This window comes from Macaca fascicularis, chromosome 6 (genome assembly GCF_037993035.2).
Source record: "Macaca fascicularis isolate 582-1 chromosome 6, T2T-MFA8v1.1".
In the NCBI taxonomy this organism is placed as follows: domain Eukaryota; kingdom Metazoa; phylum Chordata; class Mammalia; order Primates; family Cercopithecidae; genus Macaca; species Macaca fascicularis.
Window position 1 is genome coordinate 34,187,409 of NC_088380.1, and position 17,329 is coordinate 34,204,737.

General features: G+C 41.5%; 1 protein-coding gene across 2 annotated transcripts in view; it reads right to left on the reverse strand.

The window, feature by feature from the left end:
• The window catches only part of ADAMTS12 (ADAM metallopeptidase with thrombospondin type 1 motif 12), a 366,598-nt gene that overhangs the window by 28,483 nt on the left and 320,786 nt on the right, over positions 1 to 17,329 (reverse strand). For both annotated transcript variants that reach the window (XM_005556663.4, XM_073995108.1), the window contains exon 20: positions 9,017 to 9,169. In XM_005556663.4, the coding sequence (XP_005556720.3) occupies positions 9,017 to 9,169 (153 nt within the window). The remainder of the gene's footprint in view (positions 1 to 9,016; positions 9,170 to 17,329) is intronic.

Below are 17,329 nucleotides of genomic sequence, written 5' to 3' on the forward strand. Positions count from 1 at the left end.
AAAGTCACTCCAGTCCTAATGCTCTTTTGCTTTTGTGTGCTGAATCACAATTGCGATACTCATTTTCTTATTGCCTGAGAGGAGGGCCGTTTGTATTCCTGTTTTCCTAATGTAAAGTCTGCGAACCAGACTGAGGACAAGAGGCAGGCTAATGAGAACAGAAAGACTGGCGAATGCCCTGTTGAAACCAAACAGGTCTGATACAATCCAGTTACCACATCACTATATCAGTTTGTTTAACTCCTATGATTTGCAAAGCAAACTGAGTTAGAATGAAAAATACCCTTAGCTTACTGGGGCCACTGGCAGAGGTAAAATGAAATCAAAACCTTTTCTTTCTTGTGCTATTTTTGATTTATGAAGTCTTCCTAATACACTTCCCAGGTTGGACTCCTACAGAGTGTTCAGAGAAGTATAGCACAACTAGTAAACATAGGATTGGGGGACTAACAGACCAAATCCATCTATGACCCTGGCATCAAGTGGCTATGTGACTGCAGATTAATCACTGTACTTCTCTAGGTCTCCATTTCTCCATTGGTATTCAAAAGAGGATAAACTAGATGATTAAACTATCACAGCATTCTAGAGTGTCATAAATGTATGAGATCACTGAGTTTGTGCTCTGTTTTGATTTCAGAATACTTTCTTCCTCTCAAAGTTATACATCAAATACTAAATTGCGATATGGAAAGAATTCCTTTCTGACCTTTTCCTTATGCCAAACACATTCATAAGACCCTTAAAATAATTTGAAGATCAGATAGTTGTAGGTGTGCGGTCTTATTTCTGGGTTCTCTATTCTGATCCATTGGTCCATGTATCCATTTTTTTACCAGTACCATGCTGTTTTGGTTACTGTAGCCCTGTAGTATATTTTGAAGTCTCTTAGCCTGATGCCTCCAGCTTTGTTCTTAAGCAATTACAATATAAGCAAAAATTGACAAATGGGATCTCTTAAACTAAAGAGCTTCTGTACAGCAAAAGAAATTATCAACAGAGTAAACACACAACCTACAGAATGGGAGAAAACTTTTGCAAACTATGCATCTGACAAAGCTCTAATATCCAACATCTCTAAGGCACTTAAATTTATACCCAAAAACAAAAAAACACAAAAAACAAGCAACCACATAAAAAAATGGGCAAAGGACATGAACAGACACTTTTCAAAAAAAGATATACATGAGGTCAACAGTCATATGAAAAATAGCTCAATATCATTGATCATTAGAGAAATGCAAATCAAAACCACGATGAGATACCATTTCATACTTCTCAAAGTGGCTATTATTAAAAAGTAAAAACAGATGCTGACGAGGCTGTGGAGAAAAAGGAATGCTTATATACTGTTGGTAATAGAGTATATTAATTCAGCCATTGTGAAAGACGGTGTTGGTGATTCCTCAAGACCTAAAGACAGAAATACTATTTGAACCAGCAATTCCATTACTGGGAATATACATTATTCTGTTATAAAGACACATGTACACATATGTTCACTGTGGCACTATCCACAACAGCAAAGACATGGAATCAACCTAAATGCCCATCAATGATAAACTGGTTAAAGAAAATGTGGTAATATACACAATGGAATACTACAAAGCCATAAAAAAGAATGAGATCATGTCCTTTGCAGGAACATGGATAGAGCTAGAGGCCATTATCCTTAGCAAACTAACACAGGAACAGAAAACCAAATACCACGTGTTCTCACTTATAAGTGGGAGCTAAATGATAAGAACACATGGACACATGGAGGGGAACAACACACACTGGGGACTAAGGGAGGGTGGAATGTGGGAGGAGGGAGAGGATCAGGAAAAATAACTAATGGGCACTAGGCTTAATACCTGGGTGATGAAATAATCTGTACAAGAAACCCCCATGACACAAGTTTACCTATGTAGCAAACCTGCACTTGTACCCCAAACTTAAAATAAAAGTTAAAAAAATTTTATTCCAAAAATTCTAAGCAGAACAGCATCAAAATTCATGGGTCTGCCTGTCCCTCTCCCCATCCCACTTTCCCCTCATTGAGCACTTACTATGTTCCAAGCTCTGTACCTCTACCCTAAGTAGTTTGCAATCTAGCTGGGGCAGGGGAAGTCACATAAATGAATAGAAGAAATAAAGATTACAAGCCATAGTTATCTACAATCTAGTGAGGACACAAAGGAGGACACAGTCAACTTCACCTGAAGAAGTCAAGAAAAGCTTAAATAAATGAGTCAAAGCTTGAGCTGAATCTTAATGAGTAAATGCTCACGTGACTGGCAAAATAGTGTGGGGGACATTTGAAGTGGAGGCAATGGCACGCACAGAGGCTGTGAACCCACACGGCTTGACTAGGAACAGTAAGTTGGTCAGAATGCTAAGGGGATAGGGGTAGACAGAGAAGATGGGCAGAGGCCATCATGGAGATCCTTGTGGTCTGGACATTGGTGGTCTTGGGGTCGTTTCTTATATGTTCCTAAAGGCTTCCATTTAATTGGCACTTCTCTAACCATTTCTTCTTGAGAATCTCTCAATCTGAAATGCTCAGGGATATCAAGACAGGTGATGGTTTAGACACAGAAAAAAATTGTATCAAGAGGAAAACTGTTGGGAACAAGCCCCCCAAAATCTGGCCATAAACTGGCCCCAAGACTGGCCATAAACAAAATCTCTGCAGCACTGCGACATGTTCATGATGGCCATGACGCCCATGCTGGAAGGTTGTGGGTTTACGGGAATGAGGGCAAGGAACACTTGGCCTGCCCAGGGCAGAAAACCGCTTAAAGGCTTCTTAAGCCACAAACAATACCATGAACGATCTGTGCCTTAAGGACATGCTCCTGCTGCAGTTAACTAGCCCAACCTATTCCTTTAATTCGGCCCATTCCTTTGTTTCTCATAAGGGATACTTTTAATTTATTTAATATGTATAGAAACAATGCTAATGACTAGCTTGCTGTTAATAAATATGTGGGTAAATCTCTGTTCGGGGTTCTCAGCTCTGAAGGCTGTGAGACCCCTGATTTCCCACTTCACACCTCTATATTTCTATGTGTGTGTCTTTAATTCCTCTAGCGTCACTGGATTGGGGTCTTCCCAACTGAGCTGGTCTCAGCAGAAAATAAATGCAGGGATACACAGTGTATGATCCACCTTTCTGCTACTCAATTTTTGCCTTCATAGGATAGAAGCTCTCCTGTAACATACAATCCTAGGTTCTGACTTTTGCACACTGGACTTTAGTAAATGTTTCTGGGAACATGCTGTGTATGAAAGTATGGTTTGTCTGTATTTAGCAAAACAAAGGCTATTCCCCCATTTTATTCATTTGTAAAAATTCAGGTCCATAAAATGCAGCACTGCCACAGACAATCTGTAAAATTCAATAAACTTGGAGACAAGAATTAGAATAAGACAGAAGGACTAGTTAGCAAATACATGAAATCCAAGGCCATAAGGAATGGCTGTCACTTCCTGTTACTTTCCAGCAAATAACTTAGATGATAAAGTTACCGCTAAAATAAAATGGCAACGTTGCCTCTGTGGGAAGACAGATTATTACAAATAAAAGGTAAAAATCTTTCTGATTCATTTCAGAAATAAATCAAGGTCTGCTAGACTCAACTATGAAAAGGGCAATGTTCATTCTAACAGAAGTAATAAAGGGGTTGTCAAATCAGCAGTTCCCAAAACTTCAGACGAAGCAGACAAAATGTCAGTGAGGAAGTGTGTGGAGCTGCTGATGATGCATGGTTTTGCTGTCAACCCCAGCTGAGGATTTTTCAAGCTCATTTTTATCTCTTACTACATTTCTTCCATCAGAAGAATCACTTTTTCTCCCATATGAATTTTTTTTTACAATGGGGTCTCACTCTGTTGCCCAGCCTGGAGTGCAGTGGCAGAATCTTGGCTCACTGCAACCTTTGCTTCTTGGGCTCAAGTGATCCACCCACCTCAGCCTTCTGAGTAGCTGGGACTACAGGCATGCGCTCTACCAAGCCGGGCTAATTTTTTGTATTTTCAGTGGAGATGGGGTTTTGCCATATTGCCCAGGCTGGTCTTGAACTGCTGAGGTCAAGTGATCACCTGCCTTGGCCTCCCAAAGTGCTGGGATTACAGGCATGAGCCACTGCGCCCAGCCTCTCCCATACAAATTTTAACATTCTGAAACTGGCATGTATCCTACAACTGATGTACACATTAATTGTGTAGTGTTTCATTTTTTTCTGAAAAGCTGTAGTTAAAATGACATAATCCCCCAGGTGACAGTTTCTTAGAATTGAGACTATTTAATATTAGTTTTGTGATCAAGTATATATTGATGATTTAAATACTCCAAGCCCTAGTTTCTTTAGTGGGAATTATAAAGTCCTGTATTATGGTAAAAATAAAATTGTTTATCCAAAGTTTCCATGCAATGTCAGGCACGTGGCAGCACTAGCACCCACGGTAGGTCAAATCCTCCAGAGTTCAGGAACATGTTGAGCACCCTGACTGTGTAGTACTAGGGAGTGAACACTTTCTCAGGTCACTTTCTCCATTGGCAGGGCTTACTTCACTAACCTGTCCACAGGCCTCCTGCCCCAAGTCCAGGAAGCAAGAGATTCGTAAATGTCCAATAGCCAGCCCTAACCTTTACCCAGAGCTCGACGTTTGTCCAGGGCCTTATTTGAATGGTCTTTTATCATGTACAGAGTTCATTGCATACAATTTCTCTTTTGATCCTTACAACAATTCTACAAAGTAAGTAGAGGCAATATCATCCACTTCATTTCAGGAGTGAGAAAACTAAAGCTCCTAAGCAGTTAGATGAATGGCCAGTGTCACGTGCTGATTAGTGACAGAGTAGGGTTATTATCCCAGATCCGTCTGATTCCAAGTCAAGCCCCTCTGCGATTCAATACTGCAGAACTGCATTTTTACAAGACTGCCTCTGGGACAAACCTGAGGATGACAACTTTGATTTTGTTTCAGACAGATTAATGCATGAAGAGGAAGCAAGCCACTGTGATAAACTACTTCCAGAAACTGGAAAGGTAGAGATCTGAATGTCTCAGTTCTCCGTCATGTTGTAAGGAACATGGCTGTGATTTGGTGAAGGATAGGCCGAGGTAGGCTGTTTACATCCTGTGTGACTCAGCAAGTTTAGAGTGCAGGTGTGTAACTCCACTTGTTATCACAGCCATGTAGCCCTAACATGGGAAGGCCATGCCATCACTTGGCTCTAAGCCACTGTTGTATGTAAAAGGTATAACTGCCCTGTTTGACACTGTGCGGTCACGCTGGCACCAAGAGAAAGAGAGAGAGCCAAAGCTGTCCATCTGCAAAGATGGACAGAGGGGAGCCAGGACACAGCTTGACTCGCTCATGCCCAGAGAAAAAGAAAGAGTTAAGCTGCTGACCCTGAAAGCAAGGGAGAGTCAGCCGTGCAGCTGTATGTGGGAGCCAGACTAAGCAGCCGAGATGGGGTGGGCAGTGTGAGAAAGCTGCTGATGAGAGTTGGTGCTGAATAAAATAATCTTTCACCAGCCTACGGCCCCCGAGTGTTCTTTCTGCTCATCCACCCACTCCCTTCGGACTGCAACATGACCTTTGGTATAGTCATAAACCTGACACATGTATATGAGAAAATGTTTACAGCAGTTCTATCAGGCTTCATCAAGAAGTATCGTATTAGAGAAATAAGCCAGTAAAACAACCGCAATCCAGACCGCAATCACAGTGGTAGAAGTTCCTGGTGAGTAACCTGGATGCCTCAGGTATGATACCTGTGGGTTCAGGTGAGGCTGCAGCATACCCTGTCATCCTACAAGAATTAAAGTGTTTCTGGATCTGGAGGAGAGATTGCTGGAATAATGCAGAAAATTTCAGGTAAAATTAGAATTTTTCTTTCTGAGAAAGTATCTGTGAAAAGGCAAATGATCAATTTGGCAGAATCTAAACTCTCTGGATATTTAAAGGCAAAACCAGGGATCCTCTTTCCTGCTCTAGATTTTGGAGGTCTGTCACAAAGAGAGCATAAAAAGCCTATCAGAATTAATGAAGCTGAGAGGGAAGGCCTTCAAATCTTTCCTAGCACATGATGTGGACTTCAGATATCCATATGAAAAAGGGGTCTCCAGCTACTTGAGGCTGAGGCAGGAGTATTGTTTAAGCACAGGAGGTTGAGACTGGAGTGAGATGTGACTGGGCCACTGCACTCCAGTTTGGGTGACAAAGTGAGACTTCACCTCAAAAAAAATATTAATTAGAAGAAGGGGTCACAATAATCAAGATTTGAGATAAAATTTAAGTTAATATCTCTAGGAAAGATAAGCCATGTATGCCAGGGGTCCCCAATCCCTAGTCTGTTATATCTCAGCCTGTTAGGAATCAGGCTGCACAGCAGGAGGTGAGCATCAGGTGAGCAAGCAAAGCTTTATCTGTATTTACAGCTGCTCCCCATCACTCACATTACTGCCTGAACTCGACCTCCTGTCAGATCAGCAGCAGTATTAGATTCTCATAGGAATGCAAACCTTATTGTGAAGTGTGCATGCAAGGGATCTAGGCTGCACACTCATTATGAAAATCTAATGCCTGATGATCTGTCACTGTCTCCCATCACCCCTAGATGGGACCGTCTAGTTGCAGGAAAACAAGCTCAGGGCTCCCACTGACTCTACATTATGGTGAGTTGTGTAATTATTTCATTATGTATTACAATGTAATAATAATAGAAATAAAGTACACAATAAATGTAACATGCTTGAATCATCCCAAAACCATTTCCCCAGTCCGTGGAAAAGAATTTTGTAGAGATCACAAAACTGGTCTCTAGTGCCAAAAAGGTTAGGGACTGCTGATGTATGCAATACCCATAATAGTAGTCAGAAAAAACAAAAATCAGGGCAACTGACAATCAGTGGTTAAATAGTGTCTTTGATATAAGGTTCATCTGTTATCTAATAAAAGAGACACTTTCTTTACTGGTAGGAATAGAGTAATTTTGAGGATTAGATTTTAGATATAGCAGTTACCTCATTCTAGCTGAATTTGATGATATGTTGGAAATAACTCCTACAAAACCACTCAGGGCACTACAGAGATTCACCAATATATCTGCAACCCTATAGGCCATGAGAGAGAGAGAGAGAGAGGCATGAGAGAGACCCTATAGGCCAGGCAATGAGTCAAGCCAGGCTTTCCTTAGGAGGCCGGACCCCAGAGATGAGCTTGCTGATCTCTCATCCAGGGTTTGCACTGGCTAGAGTCCCTCAGGCTGGAGCTGACCTTTTCAAAACGCAAGCTATTTCACACATCTGCCCTTTTCATGAGCCATGTAATTTCCAGCGAAATGACTATTCCCAGTGAGAGGAAAGTGGAATTTAAGACTTGGTCAACATTTGGCAAGCTCAGGTATATGAGATGTTTCCTGAGATTCCTCTGGATATGGAAGAGAAGTTGTAGCCAAACTTTCAGTCCTTGTTGGATTCTGAGTTTGTTATGAATTGGAAGAGAAATAAAAAAGACCAGTATTGATTCTTGAAAGAAAAATGATATAGAAGGAGAAAGAAGGTGGTAATTTTCTCAAGGAGTAGCCTCACAGCCCCTCTCTTCCAAAGACCAGAGCCTTGCTTTGGGAAAGGGTCCTAAAGACCAACCATCAGACAGGAGCATCCCATGTTCCTGTCTGATGCTAAGTCTGCCAGGAGAACCAGAGACAGAAATGCCCAGTGCAACACCTCTGGGTCCTGTTTGTCTGGGGACATGAGCTCTTCACTAGATGAAGAAACAAATGTCTAGAGGTGACATCATCTACCCTAAACCTCTTGGATAGCTCTTTCTTTTCCTTTCTCCTGTGTCTCAGCTATCAAGAGGAACCATCTTCCTGGAGAGAAGACAGGGGTGGACCAGGCTTCCTAGAGTTGAGCATGTATGGCAAACAGGTATATGCACAGCTCACACCTCTGTACTCCCTACCTGCCAACTGACCCTCAATCTCACCGCTGACCAGTGTCTTAGAGCCCTGAATTATCCCCCAAGGGCTGGCTAAGCCCTAGTCCAGCCATGATAAGCAGATCAGGCCTAGTTAGTGTCTCAAAGCACCAAGGCTAACTAATCTGAAAACCAGATACATTCTTTTCACAAGGAACTATGCAGACAGCACAGCAAAATGAGTAATCACAGTAAGATTAGCAAAGATGGTAAAATTGCACTTCAAAAAGATCAGTATGGTTGGGTACGGTGGCTCATGCCTGCAATCTCAGCACTTTGGGAGGCCGAGGCAGGTGGATCGCTTGAGGTCAGGAGTTCGAGACCAGCCTGGCCAACATGGTGAAACCCCATCTCTACTAAAAATACAAAAATCAGCCTGGCGTGGTGGTGGATGCCTGTAATCCCAGCTATTCAGGAGGCTAAGGCATGAGAATCGCTTGAACCCGGGAGACGGAGGTTGCAGTGAGCCTAGATCACGCCATTGCATTTCAGCCTGGGTGACAGAGCGAGAATCTGTCTCAAAAAAATAAAAATAAAAATAAATAAGAAGATCAGTGCGGGGAGTACGCTTTTAAAGACCAATTATTCTTTATATCTCAGCTTTCTTTTCATTTTGGGTCTGGAAGATTAAACTGTATATTTGCTTTGTAAAGCACAGGTGATTCATGATTTAATTATATATGTGATAATATAGGATTATTCATTAAAATGCTAAATTGAAGTAATATAGAAATAGCATTGCATGCTGGAGAAGCAATTGATAATCCAAACTTAACTTTTCTGGTTTACCTTATAAGAGAAAGGACAGGTGGGTTACCACATGTGGGTTAATAAAAACTGTACTACTAAGACTTTTGTGTAACTTGAAGTAGGCCTATGGTAATGCCCATGATTTACTCATCCCTGATTTTATAAGACGCAAAAGGGAAACAGAAAGGTAGAAAAACACTCGACTTTGGCAAGTGCTTATATAAGATTCCCTCCCCAATCCATCCCCACCTTCTCTACCTCCAAGACTCTGCCAAGCCTGATAAGTTACCTTGCTCCAGTTTCCCACTTTCCAGCCAGCACAGGGACGGAGGTGGCATCGCTTTGCAGGGTCAGGTCTCTGGATGGCCGCGCAGTCGGAATCCATCTGGGTGCTGCACTCCACCCTTCTCCAGTAGGCCCCCAGACCACATGTGGTGGAGCACTGTGGCAGGGAAGGAGAGAGATGACAGAGGCTGAGTGTCACCTTCCCACACATGCCCCATTGCTAGGATCCTGGAGTCAGTTCTCAGTCCTGGCTGCTCACTAACACTGCCCATAGAGCTTTTTAAAAATTACCAACACTTGGGACACCCCACCCACAGAAATTAATCTGAATCTCTTGGGGTAGGACCCAGGGATGCTCAGTATTAAAAATAACTCCCCAGTTGATTTTAACAAACAACCACGGTTGAGAAACCCTGATTTGTATGTGGAAGAAAAATCCAATGCAAATGGAAATTTGCTTCCCTTTAAAACTTATCTTGGCAGGCCAGGTGCAGTGGCTCATGCCTCAGTCTTTGGGAGGCTGAGGCAGGAGGATCCTTTGAGCCCAGGAGTTTCAGATCACCTGGGCAACATAGGGAGAACCCATCTCTAAAGAAATTTAAAAATTAGCCAGGTGTGGTATTGTGTACTTGCATTCCTAGCTACTTAGGAGGCTGGGTGGTGAGGACTGCTTGAACCTGGGAATTTGAGGCTGCAGTGAGCTATGATTGCACCACTGCACTCCAGCCTGGGTGCCAGGGTGAGATCCTGTCTCAAAAGAAAAAAAAAAATTAACTATCCTGGCATGATTGCCCAGGGGGCTGCAGAGAAGCTGCCACATTTCCTACCAATGCTGTTCACAGTGGATGTCAGGTCTAGGTGTCTGCCCCTTGCCTTTCCTCTCTAACACTGAAGGATACTATCTCACCTATTTCCCTCCGTGACAAACCTGCGTTGTAGACTGGTATCATTATGGTGTAGATGAAGAGACAGGCTTTCAGAACTGACCTGCCCAAAGGGTTTTCTGTCTCTAAAACTCAGAACAATATTTGTTACAGTAGTGCTCCTCAAACCTTAGGGACCATATGAATCACCTGGGGACCTTGCTAAATGCAGATTCTGATTCAGTAGATCTGGGAAGGGGAGGTGACTGTGCCTTTTAGCAAGCTCCCAGGTGCTGCCGATGCTGTTGGTCCTCAGATCACGCTTGGAGTTAGAAAGATGTTATAGCATGATGCTTTTCATCCCTCAATCCACTGGTGGTGAAGAATTCAGTCGCCTTTTGCCACACATACAGCTCAGCTCATTCCCCTCAAAGTGTTTCTGTTTGTTTATAATTCTTAAATATCTCAGGTTTAGCAGGGGGTCACTTTGAAAACGATGCAAATGTCCACCACGTAATTTGTTCCCTTTTATGTACCTGATTCTTTCCTGTAACTGATTTTTCTTGCATCCCCTCTCCGCTGCTCATCCTCATTAAAAGGGGCTGTTTCTGGACGAGCAAAACATTGTGCTGAACTAAAAAAAGACAGGGTGGAGGTTCCATCTATGACATGCTTAAGGTTTGATAGGCTGTAAATAAAGACCAGACTTATGTTTCTCTTGTTGTATCTTCACTCTCCATATATATATATATATATATATATATATATATATATATATATTTTTTTTTTTTTTTTGAGATGTAGTCTCGCCCTGTCGCCCAGGCTGGAGTGTGGTGGCATGTTCTCGGCTCACTGCAACCTCTGCCTCCCAGGTTCAAGCAATTCTCCTGCCTCAGCCTCTCAAGTAGCTGGAATTACAGGTGAGTGCCACCACACCTAGGTAACTTTTGTATTTTTAGCAGAGGCAGGGTTTCACCAAATTGACCAGGCTGGTCTCAAATTCCTGACCTCAGGTGATCTGCCCTCCTTGGCCTCCCAAAGTGTTGGGATTACAGGCATGAGCCACCGCGCCCAGCCTTCACTCTCCATATAATTTTATGTTTCATTTTGTGCACATTCTTGTGTTATAACACATATATAACATAATAGAGTTCTTAGGTAGATAATCTGTAGATCACAGAAAGAGAAAAGTCAAAATTATTTTCTACTACATCATCATCTTTTCCAAGTGGGTCAGTTATAGAGGTAATACATTCTCCTTAAAATTCTTTAGGATTTGATTTCTTTTGTTAAGTTCCTGGCACTTTCTCCTTTGTATCATATTATGTATCTAGGTAATAGAGATAACAGCTGAAGTGCTATAGATTGATTGCACTAATGGCCTGCGTCGTTCATACTTCCTTAAACCCATGCTCTTTGCAAGGGGACTTTGTAGCTTCTCTCATCCAGAGGTGGAATTTATTTCTCCGGCTCTTGAATCAGGGCTGTTCTTGTGACTTGCCTTGGCCAACAGAATGCAGTGGATGATGCTGTTCCAGTTCTCAAGAGTTGGTGCTTTCCATTCTTGCTCTTGGACCCGTGCCTCTGCTATGAAAGTAAACCTGGGCTGGCCTGCTGGAGGATGAGGGCTCATTACACCCAGTGACCCTGTGGTGACTGACTAACCAAGTCAAGGGTCAGTGTCCAGGTGTTCAGGATTGGAACTGATGCTCGGGGTCACATCAGCACCATATGAACACTGCTCTGAAATGCTGTGGAAAATTGTGCTGTCACTTCCATTCTATACGACCACAGTTTACAGTTAACTGACTGGCCCAAGGGATCTGACTGAATGATGAGGCAATTCAATGACAGGTGAGTCTCTATCAAAATAAGAGCCATACCCATGCATGCTGCATAGCACTGAATTCTCTGTTTTGTAAATATGGATCAGAGCAAACACTTACTGAGTACTTCCTATGTGCCCGACACTCTTCTGAGTACCTTACACAGAGTTATTCCTTTTATCTCCTAAGTCATATGAGTTGGGCATTATCATCATCCTCATTTCATAGACGAGGGAAATGAGGTAGAGTGAGGATGTACAGCTGGTAATTTACTGAGTCAGGACTAAACCCCAGAAAGTCTGGCTTCAAGGTTTATACCTACTTACAGTGTTAGCTCAGCTTTTATATCAATTACTTAATATTTGAAAACACAATTAAAGGAACGTGCTGTGTCCAGTGGGGCTGTGGACAGACTCCCACAGGCCAGAAGGCGGGAGGACATTGCAAGAGTGATTTCAGATCACACCGAAGGAACTTTACAAATCACTTCCTGTTTTAGGGATCAGGAGAAGCTTTGTGTAAGATCAGACTCAAAGCTTGATCCTGAACAGGTAGGATTTAAAAGGGCAGAGGAGAAGGGAAAGGAAATTCCAGGGAGAGGAACCAGCATGAACAGAGACCCCAGACTGGGAGAGGCAGGAGGTTTAAGGCAACTGAGCTGTTGAAGCTTAGCATGGATGAAGAAAAGCAGGAGGCAGTACGTTTTGAAAGCTTGATTATGTAAGCCTGGGAAGGCTGTTGGATATTGGGTTACAGCAGATTTTATCTGAACAAGTATGAAATGAGGAGATATCAAAGCCTTAGAGCAGGAGTTTGGAATGATTAGAATAGCTTTTTGGAGGATGAATTTGGCAGACTCATGTCTTGTGCAACGGTGTGTGGAAAAGATAGGAGAAGGCAGAGGCTGGAGATGTGTAGACCAGCAAGGAGGCAAGGGCAGGTGTTCTAAGCAGGAGTAGTAACTGAGGTCCTTCACTCTCATCTGTTGGGCACCACTGGCATTTGGGACTCAACAATTCTTCCTTATAAGGGACTTTGCTGAATGTCACGAGACTTTTATCATTCATGCCTCTCAGACATTGAATGCTAGTTGCAGCCTCTTCCCCACGTTGTTGTAACAAACAAAAGCATCTTCCCTCATCTGTAAATTCCTCCTACCATCAGATTAGAAACCACTGGGCCTTAGACTAACAACGGACATAAAGAGGAGAGGACAGGAATGATAAGGTGACACTGACTTGAAAAACGATTACAATTTCTTTTTCTGTAGGACAGAGGAAAATTGATATAAATGGTGATTCTACGGGCTCTAAGATGTGGTGAATGGGAGATAAGTGACTCATTATGGAGAGAGGCAACCCCAAAGAAATAGCTTCAGGAATAGGCAGAAATAAAAATCAAGGACAGTGAGGAACTCAAAACTCAGCGTTTTCATTCTGAACCATGACTTCTCTGACAGTTATTTATTATTATTATTATTATTATTATTATTGAGACAGGGTGTCACTCTATCACCCAGCCTGGAGTGCAGTGGCTTGAATTTGGCTTACTGCAACCTCTGCCTCCCGGATTCAAGTGTTTCTCATGCCTCAGGCTCCTGAGTAGCTGGGACTACAGGCATGCGCCACCACGCCTGACTAATTTTTATATTTTTTGTAGAAACAGGGTTTTGCCATGCTGCCCAGGCTCGTCTCGAACTCCTGACCTCAAGTGATCCACCCACCTCAGCCTCCCAGAGTGCTGGGATTACAGGTGTGAGCCACTGCGCTGGCCTTCAGTTCTATTTATTAAACATTTTCTCTCACAACATGCACAAAGGGAGCAGGCACCAGGCCCTGTCACAAGGGGGGACTCCTGCCGAATGCGGAGCTCTATTCTAGTAATAGTCCTTACGGCTTTGAAAACTCTAGAATCTGAGCCAATATTCTTTTTCCAGCCAAACTGCCAGGAATTAATAGCTGTTAATGGTTCCACTGTTGTTGCCAGGTTTTTTTTATTGTTTTGTTTTTTTTGTGAGCTATAATGTATTCAATAATAGTTTATTTCTGTCAAAGTCAGATACTGACGTTTGAGATAGAATTAATTCTTTGTATTTTGATTTACTATAATCAAAACGTGTTAATTAACCTTTGAGCTCAAACAGTAATCATAGTTGATGTGTACTTTATTTTGGCTTAGTTTGCACGGATATAGTAATGTCTCATTAAATCAATTAACATTTATCAATTAATTAACATGTATTAAATATTCTCAAGACAAAATAATTAAAACACACTTAAATTCCATAATTCCACAACTGCTCTGGGTTTTGGTGATGAATGAAAAGATAAGAGGACGGGAAAAAAACTAATATCTGGGTCATCATACAACCATTTTGTTTTTAGAGACAATTTCAATTCATAGGAGCACCATCCAGCAAACAAAAATTCAAATTAAATAGTTGATTCAAATTGAATAGCCAATGACAGTCAATTCAAATGGAATAGCCAAAAACCCAAATTGAATAGTGGTTCATGCCAATAATCTCAGCACTTTGGGAGGCTGAGGCAGAGTTTTGCTTGAGGCCAGGAGTTCCAGACTTGCCTGGTCAACATAACAAGACTCCCATCTCTGCAAAAAATAATAAAAAAATTATCTGGGTGCAGTGGTTGGCACCTGTTCCTATCTACTCGGAAGACTTAGGTGGGAAGATTGCTTGAGCCAAGGAGTTCAGGACTGTGATGAGCTATCATCAAACCACTGCACTCCAACCTGGGTGACAGAGTGAGACCCTGTCTCAAAAAAAAGTCAATGAGTCAGTGACAGACTCCTTCTCTTCTCCTCTCTCTTGTTCCTTCCCCATATCCAATTATTTACAAACCCTGATTTTAAGTTCAAATATATATTAGATATATTTTCCCCTCTTCATCCTGAACATTCTTCTTATAGTTCTCATGCCTCATCTGGACTATTGCAATAACCTCCCAACAGGTCAAAATCCTCATTGCTTCGGAACAGGCTCCCTACAGTCAGCGGCAGAGAGTGCTAGGTATTTGCCATGATCCTTTTTCTTCTTCTGGACACATAATTGGGTTGCATTTCCCAGCTTCCTTGAGTTCGGTTTCATCACGTGACCTAGTTCTAGACAATGGAATGTAGGCAGAAGTGATTTGTCGCACTTCAAGGCTTGGGGCATACAACCTCCTGCAGGAGTGCCTCTATGCTCTCTTCCCTTTCTGATTGACTGGGATGGTGACCCCAGGGCAAATTTGATGATGGGAAGATGGTAGAGCCATTGTCAGCCTGGGTTCCCCAATGACTGCACCATCCTCTACCATCAGCACTGCAGACTGGAATCACCTTGTATTGCCACATGACTGAGAAGTCAACATCTCTTCTGGTGAGCCATTACTCGTTGGGCTTTATTTGTTACAGAAGCCTAGCCCTCCTAATGTGTGTGAATGTAGGCAAGTGTGATTTCTAATTACATATGCATACGCACACATGTCATTTGTATTTGAATGGTTCTGATATCAATCCTACACGTATGCCTTTTATCGTCTACTCTTTCCTATTCTGTTTGACCTAGGCTGTTTTATTCTCATGGCCCACAGTGTCATTAATTGTAAGTGCTTTCAGACCTTATTGCCATTAACTAAATATCAAAATACAAATTAATTAGTAGCCTCCACTTCTACAACTTGTTTTCTTTGTTTTTCAGTCCACAGAAGCCACACACTGTCTAAACCGTGTCGACTGAAGGAAGACAGTAGTCCTGCTTATCTGCCCTTTAGGGATACCATGATTTAGGAAGAAAATATATATCTTGAGAGTACTGTTTGACAGGTGTTGGCAGGTGCCTCTCCTCAGTGTTCCCTCCGCATTCTGCAGGGCATGCTGAAGCACAAGTAGCTGGACTGCCTTTGGGGGAATCCGAACGCTATCACTTCAAAAACACCTAAACAGATCCATTTTGTTTCAAAACATCTAGCCTGGACCCACTGTGGTAATAGAGGGACAATTTGCCCCTGTGAACTCAAGTAACCATGAGTGGCCTCCAAGTTATTTTAAAGAACCTCCTTGTGAACTATGTGATTTTCTCATTTGTCTACCCAAGGCCACCACATAACTGGCATTATTTTCATATGTAATATGACCAAAGAAGAAACAAATAAAATCAAAGACACAGAGGATGGTAATATTTTCTGATTTGCAGAGCCAGGGGTCATGGGTTCTGAAGCCCATCTGTCTGAGTTCAAATTCCCGTAGCTCACAGGTTTGTACAATTCTGGCTAGCCACTTAAATTCTCTCAGCTTCAGTTTCCTTGCCTCTGCAATAGGGAAAATACTACCAATCTCCTGGGCCCGTGGTAAGGATTAAATGAGAGAATTTATGCTCATTAGCATAAAATCATGCTTATAAAGCCTGATGCATGCTTAGGAAAGAAACTGATTAGGAAAGAAACAGGACTGAAATGTCAGGAGTCATGAGACCCATTCATCTCCTTCCTTCAACAAATTGGCTTACTGTAAGCATGAAAATCTTCTCTATCTCTGAATCAGAATTCTTTACCTCTAAATGGAGATGATAAGATGACAGAAAATGTGATAACTCATTTTAGAAATCAAACATAAATCAAAGTGAAAACATAGCTCAAATGCAAACAATTATGTTATTTAATGCAAGAAATTTTGGAGATGGTTTGAATTTACCTATTTATTGCTTCTAGTCAATTCCATGACCAATGATGTTGATTAATTTATATAACAGAATTTTGTATAGTTGTCAGTTGGTGCTAAAATCCACTAGAGAGATAGCAGATCAGAGTGGGAAGTGATAGAAGGTTCGTCATCCAATTGTGTCTTTGGAGAAATCAGTTAACTGTTACAAATCTCTTTTTCTATTTGTAAATTGGTATCAGTGAGACACTTACCTACTCATCAGGACCATCAAAAGGGAAAAATAAGAGACTACCTGTGAAAATGGTTTGTGAATTACATGTTTTATAAATTGTTATACTGAAAATTGCTATTTTTATATTAGCTGCTAATAGTTTACTTCCCTTTAGCTGGGGAGATGAGTCATGAAATGTCATAAAAATGCTGAATGATTTGAACATGTGATTACTTTGCTGCAAAGTCCTCTTTTGCATTGTTACATTATATTAACAAGTTTGTATACTGCATATTCAGATTTCAAATAGGTGAGAAATGATTTTGATGCTTCAAAGGATGTAATTAGTTCTAGAAATGGAAAGACAAATATCTAGCCAAATTTCTGGAGCATGAAAATAGGGGCTAGCATGATGTCATCATGCTTATTTTCTTCTTCCTCTATATTACAATTCTTTCAATAAGCCAAAATGAATTTTTTAAAAGCAAGCACTCAAACAAACCAAAAAGTAAAGGAAAAAAAAAATCACTGATATGGCGAGCTATACAATTATTTTAACAAGTTTTGTGTTAGGTTTCCATTCTATCTGTGATTACTTCACAATTTTAAACCATGTCTCAAAACTACGTTTTTTATTGAAATGTGAACTCAGGCCTTTTCAGTCGTCCTTCATCATAGGATCATTGCAGTTTATAGCTGGAAGGAACATTAGAGATAATCTACACTTGCCTTATCATTCTGTAGGCAAAAAAAAA